This window comes from Trichechus manatus, unplaced genomic scaffold, assembly GCF_000243295.1.
Source record: "Trichechus manatus latirostris isolate Lorelei unplaced genomic scaffold, TriManLat1.0 scaffold00112, whole genome shotgun sequence".
Taxonomy (NCBI): domain Eukaryota; kingdom Metazoa; phylum Chordata; class Mammalia; order Sirenia; family Trichechidae; genus Trichechus; species Trichechus manatus.
In genome coordinates, this window is record NW_004444048.1 from 6,496,726 (window position 1) to 6,511,288 (window position 14,563).

At 37.4% G+C, this 14,563-nt stretch overlaps 1 protein-coding gene across 10 annotated transcripts in view; it reads left to right on the top strand.

The window, feature by feature from the left end:
* The window catches only part of CCDC91 (coiled-coil domain containing 91), a 432,308-nt gene that overhangs the window by 217,692 nt on the left and 200,053 nt on the right, over window positions 1–14,563 (top strand). For all 10 annotated transcript variants that reach the window (XM_023738058.1, XM_023738055.1, XM_023738059.1 and 7 more), the window contains one exon: window positions 5,342–5,449. In XM_023738058.1, the coding sequence (XP_023593826.1) occupies window positions 5,342–5,449 (108 nt within the window). The remainder of the gene's footprint in view (window positions 1–5,341; window positions 5,450–14,563) is intronic.

Sequence of the window (14,563 nt, forward strand, 5' to 3'; positions counted from 1 at the left end):
CAATTAGGATACATTGATAATTACTAGTGATTGGAATGCGAAAGTTGGAAATGAAGAAGGATCAGTAGTTGGAAAATACGACCTTGGTGATAAAACAATACTGGAGAACGCATGTTAGAATTTTGCAAGACCAACGACTTCTTCATTGCAAATGCCTTTTTTCACCAACATAAACGGCGACTATACACATGAACCTCACCATATGGAATACACAGGAATCAAACTGACTACATCTGTGGAAAGAGAACAAGGCCAGGGGTCAACTGCAGAACAGACCATCATGTACATATGCAAGTTCAAATTGAAACTGAAGAAAAGTAAAACAAGTCCACGAGAGCCAAAGTACGACCTTGAGTATATCCCACCTGAATTTAGAGACCATCTCAAGAATAATTGGACACATTGAACACTATGAGGAGATTTGGAATAACATCAAGTTTGCAAAGGGTCATTAAAAAGGCAAGCAAGAAAGAAAAGACCAAAATGGATGTCAGAAGAGACTCTGAAACTTGCTCTTGAATGTTGAGTAGCTAAAGTGAAAGGAAGAAATGATGAAGTGAGAGAGCTGAACAGAAGATATCAAAGGGTGACTTGAGAAGACAAAGTAAAGTATTACAATGACATGTGCAAAGACCTGGAGATAGAAAACCAAAAAGAAAGAACATGGTCCGAATTTCTCAAGCTGAAAGAACTGAAGAAAAAATTCAAGCCTCGAGTTGCAATATTGAGATAACTGTGGGGAAAATATTAAACGACGCAGGAAACATCAAAAGAAGATGAAAGGAATACACAGAGTCACTGTACCAAAAAGAGTTCGTTGACGTTCAACCATTTCAGGAGGTAGCATATAATCGGGAACAAATGGTACTGAAGGCATTGGCAAATAACAAGGCTCCAAGGAATGGATGGAATACCAATTGAGATGTTTCAGCAAACACATGTGGTACTGGAAGTGCTCACTCATCTATACCAAGAAATTTGGAAGACAGCTTCCTGGCCAACTGACTAGAAGAGATCCGTTTTTATGCCTGTTTCCAAGAAAGGTGATCCAACAGAATGCGGAAGATATTGAAAAATGTCATTAATATCACACACAAGTAAAATTTTGCTGAAGATGATTCAAAAGCGGCTTCAGCAGTTTATCTACAGGGAACTGCCAGAAATTCAAGTGGGATTCAGAAGACAACATGGAATGAGGGATATTATTGCTGATGTCAGATAGATCCTGGCTGAAAGCAGAGAATACCAGAAAGATGTTTACCTGTGTTTTACTGACTATGCAAAGGCATTCAGCTGTGTGGATCATAACAAATTATAGATAACATTGTGAAGAATGTGAATTCCAGAACACTTAGTTGTGCTCATGAGGAATCTGTACATAGATCAAGAGGCAGTCATTCAAACAGAATGAGGGGATACTGTGTGGCTTAAAGTCAGGAAAGGTGTGTGTCAGGGTTATATCCTTTCACCATACTTATTCAGTCTGTATGCTGAGCAAATAATCCAAGAAGCTGGACTATATGAGGAAGTGTGCATCATCAGGATTGGAGGAAGATTCATTGCCAACCTGCAATATACAGATGACACAACCTTGCTTGCTGAAAGTGAAGAGGACTTGAAGCACTTACTGATGAAGATCAAGACCACATCCTTCAGTGTGGATTACACCTCAACATAAAGATAACAAAAATCCTCACAACTGGACCAATAAGCAACATCATGATAGACGGAGAAAAGATTGAAGTTGACAAGGATTTCATTTTACTTTGATCCACAATCAACGACTATGGAAGCAGCAGTCAAGTAATGAGATGACACATTACGTAGGGTAAATCTGTTGCAAAAGACCTCTTTAAAGTGTTAAAAAACAAAGATGTCACTTTGAAGACTAAGGTGTGCCTCATCCAAACCATGGTGTTTTCATTTGCCTCGTATGCATGAGAAAGTTGGACAATGAATAAGGAAGAGCGAAGAATTGACTCCTTTGAATTGTGATGTTGGCGAAGAATATTGAATATACCATGGACTGCTGAAAGAGCAAACAAATCAATCTTGGAAGAAGTACACCCAGAATGCTCCTTAGAAACAAGGATGGTAAGACTGCGTCTCACATACTTTGGACATGTTATCAGGAGGGATCAGTCCCTGGAGAATGACATCATGCTAGGTAAAGTAGAAGGTCAGTGAAAAAGAGGAAGACCCTCAAGGAGATGGATTGACACAGTAGCTGAAACAGTGGGCTCAAGCATAACAAAAATTTTGAGGATGGCTCAGGATAGGGCAGTGTTTCATTCTGTTGTACATAGGGTCACTGTGAGTTGGAACTGACTCGACGGCACCTAACAACAACAGCTAAAAATTAGAATTTGGTATTTAATTTGTAGGATGTGGTGCAATGAATTGCTTTCGTATGGCCTTTCTAGCCATGTTCTTGTAAATGTCACAGAATGATTGGCTGGGACTGTGTAAACTGAGTGATGTATGGTTTGCTGAGGAGATTGGTCAGTTTACTGTGCAAATTAAGCATTTGTGGTCTACTGAGAAGATTGGTCAGTTCGTGGTCCTGGTGGAGGACTATGTCTTGAAATTGACAAGAAGTAGGCTTATATAAGGATCAATACTACATATGTTCTAGGGGACCTCACTACCATCAAGAAGAAGAGTCTGGAGTGGAGCATGTCCTTTTGACCAAGGACCTGGTGCCCCTGCACTGAGAACCTCCTGGAGGATCCTGTGCAGGCGTCTTCTTACGGCAGGAGCCAGATGGAGCTAAAAGTGGAGCCAAAAGAACTGTAACACTTGTTAAGAGAAATCTGAGTGTGCCCTGTGCTGGGGTTGCATGCTGCCCCTCCTGAGCAGCAGGGGCCTGGGCAGTGTGGTGGCAGGAGAGCCCCACAGGCCCAGGTAGTGTGGCAGGAGCTGGCAGCAGAGGCCTGTGAGTCCCAGTGTTAGAGTAGAAGCTTTGGGCAGCATGGTGGTAGCCAGAGGCAGCAGTGACATGAACACAGCATCCGACTTGGACTATGGCATGCCAGCTCAGCAACACAGGAATAGACATAGGTAATTTCAGGAAGGGTAAGAATTTCTGCTTTGGGAATCTGTTATTGTTTACTGTTTGCTTTTATAAATAATAATAGTGGTTTTGACTTTGTCAGTATTGCATAAGTATTTCATGTGTCCAGCTTGAACACAAATGAATTTAGCGCCATAAAATGTTTGATGCCAGTGGGTGTAGTGTCCCATTCTTAGCAGTCTAACAGCTGCCTGGTAGTTTAAGCACAGCCTGTCTGCATATGAAATGAGCATACATAGGATTATTTGGAACCAGGTATTGGTGTATTTATCTGGCAAATAGGAAAGCGAAAACAGTCCCTTCCATTAAGCAAAAACAATTCTGTCTTATCACAAGTCCCAAAAGAGAATGGTGTTTTTCTCTCTGTGAAAGATGCTCTGTCTCTGTAGTTACAATAGACTGATTATTCCAAGAAAATTGTTTGTAACTGTACCGTTCTTTAAATTTTCTTAAGCCCAGCAAATAGGATATTATAAAGTACCAATGGTAAATTTGGGATTTAAATTATCTAGTCACATTGTAAGGAGAATACATTTCAGTTTATAGATTTTTTTATATTATTCTATATGATTAATTTAAATGAATTATTATGGAATCTTTAGAAGACATACATCCTATAAATGAAGAGCTAAAGCCAGAAAAACGAACACATCTGTCATGGAAGAAGTACAGCCAGAGTGTTCCTTAGAAGTGAGGATGGCGAGATTATCAGGAGGGACCAGTCCCTGGGGAAGGACATCATGCTTGGTAGAGGGTCAGCCAAAAAAGAGGAGGACCCTCAATGAGTTGGATTGACACAGTGGCTGCAACAATAGGCTCAAACATAGCAACGATTGTCAGGAAGGATGGTGCAGGACCTGGCAGTGTTTCATTCTTTTGTACATGGGGTCACTATGGATCAGTGTTGACTTGATGGCATTTAACAGCAGCAATAAAGCAGTTGTACAAATCCTTATATTTTTATTAAATCTCAGAGGTTTATTTTTTATTAGTAATTTACTAGTAATTCTCTCTGCAGTTTCAGAGTGACAGCTACTGAATTACAGGAGTAAGTAGCATCGTCAAACCATCTAACATTTGCAAAAGAAAGTTAATTATCTGAAAATTGAAGAGACCGTTTCAGCGGTTTTAAAAATATTTTTGTCCCAGTTTAAAAAAAATACATGCATATTTATTTAGCATCTTAATGTGTGTTGTTTCCAACCAAGTAAATCTATTTTCAAAACAGAGATTATTTAAGAGATTTGGCTTATTTTCTTTTTCTTGGTGAGTGTGCCAAAGGTCTGTTTTCTATAAGGCTTGTGTCTGTTTCAACTTACTATTTTGATTATGAGTACTTTATTATCCAGATAGACCTTTAAAAATAGACTATTTGCTGAAGAGCTTTTATATATATGGTTAAGTGCATATTTTAGAATGATTTAGGATTTATAAATAACATGTAAGATATTAAGAACATTTAAGCATAACATATAATGCTTTAAAAAATAGGAAAAAAGATAATAATATTCTAAGCATCTCCAATAAGGAAGTGAGTGGGTGGAACGTCTTCAAATGCTGATTTGGCTTCCCTTAGAACAGTGCAAACGTCTTTATGTTTAACGGACTGAGGGTCCAGCATTTACAGTATCCAGTTACGTTTGTCCAGTATCCCAAGTTTTATGACCTTTTAGGAATACTGCCTTGTGACTCTGACTTCTGCATGCCGACTTACACCTTTCACATTAGGGGTGTGAACTTCCTGGGGGGTAGTTCTTTTATGTTTGAAATTGCTCAGAGTTTCCATCTGCTTTTACTTGACTTGTGGTCTTGAAGATCATGCTTGGCCCATGGGATACTACAGTGTGCCGAGAGGATGTGGAGTTTTGTCAGCCAGTGAAATATGTCTGGTTTTTTTCCTTTTGCTTTTTTTTTTTAAAGCTGCTTTCATACGCTTCTCATCCTGTGTGGTCTTCACTACACTGAATTTATATTTAACAGAACTACTCACCGTCTTTATCATCTTCTATGACTTGCAGTGTTTAAGGAGAAGGTGTGTGGAAGGAACGCCTGAGTAAAAAAACTGTCATCTTGGCAATAGGAAAACAAAAAGAAAGCTTAAAGTGGTGTTATATATGAATGTGCTTCAGTATTCACACATGCATATTTTGTAGATGCAGAAGAGTATCAAATTTCATATATATACAAATGTCAAAAAAATTTGCATGCCAACAGTAGACTCCAACTCCAAGTTTTGTCTGAGCTCCAAATGACTTTTTTTGTTTTTAGGCACTGCTGCAGTCTTCAGTGAAACAACAAGTAGAAGCTATTGAAAAACAGTACATTTCTGCAATTGAGAAACAAGCACACAAGTGTGAGGAGCTGCTAAATGCTCAGGTAATAAAAGTACACATCTATCATAGATTTATACTTTTTTTCTAACTCCCCCCTCTCCTGAGAGCTCTGTAACTGTTTACTCAGTTTTGTGCCATTTCCCCTTCTTGGTGTATTTTGGAGAAAAATATGCTTATGTAAACACAAAGTTAAAGTTTAGGAATTTTGTGATAGACTCAAAATAGGACTAAAGGCCTAAAATATGTGAGTCTCCCCAAATTAATGATATTTCTTATGTTAGATACTAGGTTATAGATTTGTTTACCAAATAGCAAATGCAGAGAGATAGCTATGAAAGTATTATAGTACTTGAATTTTTTTTTTAAATAACATAAGATTTATAAATAACATTAAAAAATTTTAAAGTACTGATATATGTTTGAGTATTTTTTATTCCACATAGGCATTGGTTTCTATTTGGTATGATTCTTCTATTGAATTTTTTTTTCTTTTCTTGATTTTAATGTCTTAGAAAGCTTAAATGATTAGTTGATTTATATTATACAGTCAGTTTAAGAGCATTCATAGTATAGTATTCATAATGCATTGCTAGAAGTTCCCAGCAACACTTTTGAGAATAAAAATAAAACTTGGGAGGTGAAAATTAAATCAACTGTATTTAAAGGAGATGTTTCATATTATGGGAAGGAAATCTACAAAGAATTAGGAAAAAAAATTAGGAATAGTATTAGGTTCTTGGGTGGCACAAACATTTTTCACTCAACAACTAATCTAAAGGTTGGTGGTTCAAAACCACCCAGCAACACCACAAAAGAAAGGCCCAGCCATTTGTTTCCATAAAGTTCACAGCCAAGAAAACCCTACGGAACTGTTCTGCTCTGTAATATATGGCGTTACCATGAGTTGGAATAAACTGAATGTCAGTGGGGTGTAGGAAGCATATAGTTGTGGCTTACTTTTTCATCTAATCCAACAATCTCTGCTTTTTAAATGTATTGTTTAAACCTTTTACATTTAATGTGATTGCCAGTATGTTTGGTTTAAATGTACCATCTAGCTATTTGTGTTTTATTTGTTCCATGTGTTCCTCCTCCTCCCCTCCCCTTTTTCTGCCTTATTTTGGATTGAGTATTTTAATTATTTCAGTTTATCTCCTTTCTTGGCTTATCATCTAAAGCTTTTCATTATATTGTTTCAGTGGTTACACTAAGATAGAAGTTGTCAGTTTTTTCTGGAAAAGTAGTAAATATTTTAAATATTTATAGTAAATATTTTAGGTTCTGCAGACCACATGGTCTCTATTGCAGCTACTTAACTTTTAACTTTACCATTGTAGTGAGAAAGTGACCAGAATCAATGTAAATGAATGGACATTGCAGTGTTCAATAAAGATTTATTTACAAAATCAGACTATAGGTTGAATTTGGACTGGGGACCATAGTTTGCCAGCCTCTGCTCTAAAAGGACAAGAATTGGTCTAACTTCTAGAATTTTAGAACCTTAAGCTCTATATTTTCTCTTTATGGTAATTTCCCCCAAATTTGCTCCATCATAAAACTCCTTTGGAGTACTTGTTAACAATGCTGCCCTTCTGGCAGAGTCTGATACAGTAGTTCCAGGGAGACACAGGGATACGTGAGGTTAAACCCTGTAAAATTGTCAATAGGAAGCTCCTTTTAATCTACAGTTTTACTTTTCTTTTTCTTTCTTTCTTTTTTAAGTGCTTTAATCTGTTGTATTTTTAACAAGAATCTCAAGTGGTTCTATTGTTTCCACGATATTAGGAACCATTATTTTGTGTAAAGTTTTCTAGATGATGGTAATACTGGGGGTATTTCTTAACTATGCATATTAACAAGCTTATCCTTTGTTAATTTTGGTTCTTTATCATTTAATTGGGCACAAGTATCTGTACTTTAACAGACAGACCATGTGATACTTACCAGAGGAGTTTGAGAAACACTACTGTAGTATTGCTAGTACAAGCCATGCTGAAGGCAATGGAGAAAAACAAGGCTCCAAGAATTGATGGAATACCAATTGAGATGCTTCAACAAATGGATGCAGTTCTGGAAGTGTTTACTTGTCTATGTCAAGAAATTTGGAAGACAGCTGCCTGGCCAACTGACTGGAAGAGATCCATATTTATGCCCATTCCAAAGAAAGGTGATCAAACAGAATACAAAAATTACCATAAAATGTACAGTCAGGAACGGTATGCATCAGGGTTGTATCCTTTCACCATACTTACTCACTCTGTAGGCTGAGCAAATAATACAAGAAACTGGACTGTATGAAGAGGAACACGGCATCAGGATTGGAAGAAGACTCATTAACAACCTGCGATACGCAGATGACACAGTCTTGCTTGCTGAAAGTGAAGAAGACTTGTAACACTTACTGATGAAGATCAAAGACCACAGCCTTCAGTATGGATTACACCACAACATAAAGAAAAAAAATCCTCACAGCTGGACCAATAAGCAACATCATGATAAATGGAGAGAAGATTGAAGTTGTCAAGGATTTCATTTTACTTGGATCCACAATCAACACTCACGGAAGCAGCAGTAAAGAAATCAAAAGATGCATTGCATCAGGAAAATCTGCTGCAAAAGACCTCTTTGAAATGTTGAAAAGCAAAGATGTCACCTTGAAGACTTAAGGTGTGCCTAACCCAAGCCATGGTGTTTTCAGTAACCTCATATGCATGGGAAAGCTGGACAATGAATAAGGAAGACAGAAGAAAAACTAACACCTTTGAATTGTGGTGTTGGCAAAGAGTATTGAATATACCATGGACTGCCAAAAGAACGAACAAATCTGTCTTGGAAGAAGTACAACCCGAATGCTCCTTAGAAGCAAGGACGGCAAGACTACATATCACACACTTTGGACATGTTATCAGGAGGGATCAATCCTTGGAGAAGGATATCATGCTTGGTGAAGTTAGAGGGTCAGCAAAAGAGAAGAAGATCCTCAAGAAGATGGATTGACACAGTGTTTGCAACAATGGGCATAACAATTGCGAGGATGGTACAGGACCGGGCAGTGTTTCATTCTGTGTACACAGGATCACTATGAATCAGAACTGACTCAATGGCACCTAACAACAACAGATTTTTCTGAAAATGATTCAAAATGGCTACAGCTGTACATCGACAGGGAACTGCCTGGAAGTTCAAGCAGGATTCAGAAGAGGATCTGGAACTAGTGATATCATTGCTGATGTCAGATGGACCTTGGCTGAAAGCAAAGAATACCAGAAAGATGTTTACCTGTGTTTTATCGACTACGCAAAGGCATTTGACTGTATAGATCGTAACAATTTATGGACAAAATTGCAGAGAATGGGAATTCCAGAATATTTGATTATGCTCATGTGGAAACTGTACATGGATCAAGAGGCAGTGGTTAGAACAGAATAGGGGGTATTGCGTGGTTTAAATTGGAAAAGGTGTGCAGCTGAGCTGTATTCTTTCACCTTACTTATTCAATTTATATGCTTAACAAATAATCCGGGAAGCTGGACTACATGAAGAACAACACAGCATTAGGATTGAAGGGAAACTTAACCACCTGAGATATGCAGGTGGCACAACCTTGCTTGTCAAAAGTGAAGATGACTTGAAGCACTTACTGATGAAAGTAAAAGACTACAGCCTTCAGTATAGATTACATCTGAACATAAAACAGAAATCCTCATAACTGAATCAATGATCAACCATCAATGCCCATGGAAGCAGCAGTCAGGAGATCGAATGAGGTATTCCACTGGGCAAATCTGATGCAGAAGGAATCTTTAAAGTGTTAAAAAGCAGTAATGTTACTTTGATGACTAAGATGCAGCTGACCCAAGCCATGGTATTTTCAGTTGCCTCGTATGCATGCGAAAGCTGGATAATTAAAAAGGAAGACCAAAGAAGAATGGCCACATTTGAATTGTGGTGTTGGTGAAGAATATTGAATATACCATGGACTTTGAGAAGAATGAACTCATTTGTCTCGGAGGAAGTATAGCCAGAATGCTGTTTAGAAACGAGGATGGTGAGACTTTGTCTTGCTTACTTTGGACATGTCATCAGGTGAGACCAATCACTGGAGAAAGACATCATGTTTGGTTAAGTAGAGGGTCAGCAAAAAAGAGGGAGACCCTCAATGAGATGGGTTGACATAGTAGTTGCAACAGTAGGCTCCAACAGCAACAGTGGTGCAGGACTGGACAATGTTTTATTCGTCACTGTGAGTCAGAGCTGATTTGATGGCACCTAGCAACAACAGTTTTTTTTATATTGCTTTCTGCAGCAACAGCCCTCATTCTTAATGCCTTACTACTCCAGTTTCAAATATTTAAAAGAAGGAATCCCATAACCCAACTTGGTTCAGGCGTTTTTAGCCTGAAATCAGTTAAAGGTAGACATTAGAGGAAAGCACATGGAAATTTTTGATATCTTTGTGAACTAAGAAGCCACATCAAATCATGTCTTTTAGTCTCTATTACTAGTTTGGAGGTGAGTAATTACATATTATAATATCTTTATATCTTTAAAAAAAATCCCTAAATTAGGAATAATTGTAGTATGTACCTCAAAAGTTCTATGTTAGGATAAATGAGGCACAAGGCCTGGTATATAGATAGTAATGCTTAATAACTTGTAGCTATTATTATCTGGCAGAGTACTTCCTATGTGATTATTTTTTGCATTTGGCAGTCCATTTGTCTGAAATGTAAGAAAAATTCTCCAATATGTTGTTACAGATTTTTTTTAAGATTTCCGTTTCATAAAAAGGTTTAGATTTTTAATCTGGCTGTAATTTCTATTAGTGTTTAGCAGTTTTCTTTTTTCAAAAACATAATTTTCTTATAAAATTAGTAGAATTCATTCCCCATTGATATTGGAACTTCACATTTTAATTGCAGTTTTCTTTGTAATTAAATAGAGCAAACACAAAAATAAAAAGAATAAAAATATTCATAATATATCAAGATTTAGTAAATGATGTCATTATGATGTGTTTGCTTCAGATCTTACAATATTAAAAAAAAAAGTTACAAATAAAGCTAAATCTTCAGTTTCTCATCCCATTGTCATCCCTTTTCCTTTCCTAAAGGACCATGTTTTAACTCTGATTCTTGCCTCCTTATCCCCATAATTACTTAGTAGTTAGTTCTAGTTTGTTATTTGCATTTAATGTTTATTAGTATTCATCCCTATATTTACACACATATTTTTTGTTCCCCTTTGTTTCTTTTTTTTTTTTAAATAGTAATAATTTGTTGTGTTTTCAGTGAAAGTTTACACAGCAGATTAGGTTCCCATTCAACAATTTCTACACAAATTGTTCAGTCTCATTGGTTACAGTCTTCACAATGTGTGTACATTCTCATTATTTCTGTTCCAGATGTACTGTTTCCAGTAATCTAGTTTCCTTGGCCCCTTACCTTTTCATCTTTTTTTTTTTTTTTTTGGAAGTAATTGTTGATGTTTTGGTCTCATATAGATTATTTTTTATAGAGTGCAGTACTCATGGGCGATATTAGTTGTTTTGTGAACCAATCTGTCATATAGCTAAAAGGTGACCTCGGGGTAGTTTTGGTTCAAGGTTTACAGAGTATCTCATGGCAGTAGTCTCAGGGAGTCCTCCAGTCTCAACCAGTCCAGTAATTCTGAATTTTCTACTAATTTGAGGTTCTGTTAAACATTTTTCTCCCATTCTATCAGGATCTGTCTATTGTGGCCCTGATCAGAATAATCGGTAGTGGTAGCTGTGCACCATCTGGTTCTTCTGGTCTCAGGGTAGATGAGGCTGGGGTTTATGTAGACAATCTTGTAGACTATTTGTTTCTCTGAGTCTTGGATTTCCTTACAAGCAGAGACCAGTAGTTGTATCTTAAAGACCCCAGAGACTACTCACTAAACTAGCATGTAGGACATAAACTTAATGAACTATATTATGCTAATTGAGTTGTCCCATGAGACTGTGATCCTGAGCCTTCAAATGCAGAAAACCAATCCTGTGAAGTGTTTGGTTATGTCTAAGTAGTATCCGTAACTGTGCCCACTATGTGCATTACTATATATATGAATATATGTGCATGCACACACATACATGCATATACATATACATATACGTATATATGTTGTTGGTGGTTGTCATCAAGTCAGTTCTGACTCATAGAGACCCTGTGTAAAGCAAAACAAAATATTGCATGGTCCTGCACCATCCTCACAATCGTTGCTATGCTTAAGTCTATCATTGCAGCCACTGTGTCAGTACATCTCACTGAGGATCTTCCTCTTGTTCGCTGACACTCTACCAAGCATGATATCCTTTTCCAGGGACTGGTCCTGTCTGATAACATGTCCAAAATACATGAGACGAAGTCTCACCATCCTTGCTTCCAAGGAGTATTCTGGCTGTACCTCTTCTGAGATTTGTTTGTTCTTCTGGCAGTCCATGATATTCAGTATTCTTTGTCAACACCATAATTCAGAGGCATCATCAATCTTCCTTATTCATTGTCCAGCTTTCACATGCGTATGGGACCATTGAAAATACCATGCCGTAGGTCAGGTGCACCCTAGTCCTCAAAGTGACGTCTTTGCTTTTTAATACTTTAAAGAGTTGTTTTGCAGCAGATTTGCCCAGTGCAATACGTCATTTGATTTCTTGACTGCTGCTTCCCTGGGCATTGATTGTGGATCCAAGTAAAATGAAATCGTTGACAACTTCAGTGTTTTCTCCATTTATCATGGTATTGTTTATTGGTCCAGTTGTGAGGACTTTTGTTTTCTTTATGTTGAGGTGTAATCCATACTGAAGGCTTTAGTCTTTGATCTTCATCAGTAAGTGCTTCAAGTCCTCTTTGCTTTCCACAAGCAAGATTTGGGTCACCTGCATATAGCAGATTGTTAATGAGTCCTCCTCCAATCCTGATGCCATGTTTTTCTTCATATAGTCCAGTCTCTCATATTATTTGCTCAGCGTACAGATTGAAAAAGTGTGTTGAAAGAATACAACCCTGAGACACAGCTTTCCTGATTTTAAACCATGCAGTATCCTCTTGTCCTGTTCAAATGACTACCTCTTCGGTCTATGTACAGGTTCCTTATGAGCACAATTAAGTGTTCTGGAATTTCCATTCTTCGAAACTATCCATAATTTGTTATGATCCACACAGTCAAACGCCTTTGCATAATCAGTAAAACACAGGTAAACATCCTTCTGACATCAGCAATGATTTCCCTTATTCCAAGTCCTCTCCTGAATCTAGCTTGAATATGTGGCAGTGCCCTGTTGAGGTACTACTGCAGCCACTTTTCAGTTATAATTATCTTCAGCAAAATTTTATCTTCAGTGATATTAATGATACTGTTAGATAGTTTCTGCATTCTTTTGGATTACCTTTCTTTGGAATGGGTATAAATATGGATCTCTTCCAGTCGGTTGCCCAGGTAGCTGTCTTTCATATTTCTTGGAATAGATGAGTGAGCGCCTTCAGTACTGTATCTGTTTGTTGACACATCTCATTTGGTATTCTGTCATTTCCTGGAGCCTTGTTTATCTCCAATGCCTTCATTGCAGCTTGGACTTTGATCATATGCTGCCTCCTGAAATGGTTGAATATCGACCAGTTCTTTTTCATACAGTAAATATGTGTATTCCTTCCATCTTCTTTTGGTGCTTTCTAGGTTGTTCAATATTGTGCCCATTGAATCCTTCAGTATTGCAATTGAGGCTTGAATTTTTCCTTCAGTTTTTTCAGCTTGAGATGTTCTTCCCTTTTGGTTTTCTAACTCCAGGTCTTTGCACATTTTATTATAATACTTTAAATTATCTTTTCAAGCCACCCTTTGAAATCTTCTGTTCAGCTTTTTCACTACATCATTTCTTCCATTCACTTTAGCTGCTCTGTGCTCAAGAGCAAATTTCAGAGTCTTCTGACACTCATTTTAGTCTTGTCTTTTCTGTCTTTTTAATGACCTTTTGCTTTCTTCATGTATAATGTCTTTGATGTTATCCCATAGCTCATTTGATTTTTAGTCGGTAGTGTTCAGTGTGTCTAATCTATTCTTGAGATGGTTTCTAAATTCAAGTGGGATACACTCAAGGTCATACTTTGGCTCTCATGGACTTGTTCTAATTTTCTTCAGCTTCAGTGTGAACTTTTATAGGTGCAGCAGAGCAACTGTTCTGCAGTTGGCTCCTGGCTTTATTCTGACTGATGATATTGAGCTTCTCCGTAGTTTCTTTCCAGAGATGTAGTCGATTTGATTCCTGTGTGTTCCTTCTGGCAAGGTCCACAAGTATAGTCGGTGTTTATGTTGTTGAAAAAGGTATTTGAAATGAGTAAGTCGTTCGTCTTGCAAAATTCTATCATGTCGTCTCTCTTGTCGTTTCTATCACCAAGGCCGTATTTTCCAACTACTGATCCTTTGTCTTTGTTTCCAACTTTTGCATTCCAGTCACCAGTAATTATCAGTGCATCTTGATTGTATACTTAATCAGTTTCAGACTGGAGAAGTTGGTAAAAATCTTCAATGTATCATCTTTGGCATTAGTGGTTGGTGTATAAATTTGAATAATAGTCATATTAACTTGTCTTCTTTGTAGGCGTATAGATGTTATCCTATCACTGACAGTGTTGTACTTCAGGCTAGATCTTGAAATGTTCTTTTTTGACAATGAATGTGGCACCATTCCTCTTCGATTTGTCATTCCCAACATAGTAGACTATATGATTGTCCGATTCAGAATGGCCAAAATCAGTCCATTTCACCTCACTAATGCCTAGGATATTGATGTTTATGTGTTCATTTCATTTTTGACAACTTCCAGTTTTCCTAGATTTATACTTTGTACATTCCACATTTTGATTATTAAAGGATGTTTGCAGCTGTTTCTTCTCATTTTGAGTCGTGCCACGTCAGCAAATAAGGTCTCAAAAAAGGTTGACTCTAGTTTGAGGAGGCAGCTCTTAACCTCAGTCATATTTTGAGTGTCTTCCAACCTGAGGGACTCTTCTTCCAGTACTATATTAGACAGTATTTCCCTGCTATTCACAAATTTTCACTGGCCAGTTTTTCAGAAGTAGACCACCAGATTCTTCTTTCTAGTCTGTATTAGTCTGTCAGTTTTTCAAACTGTGGTGGC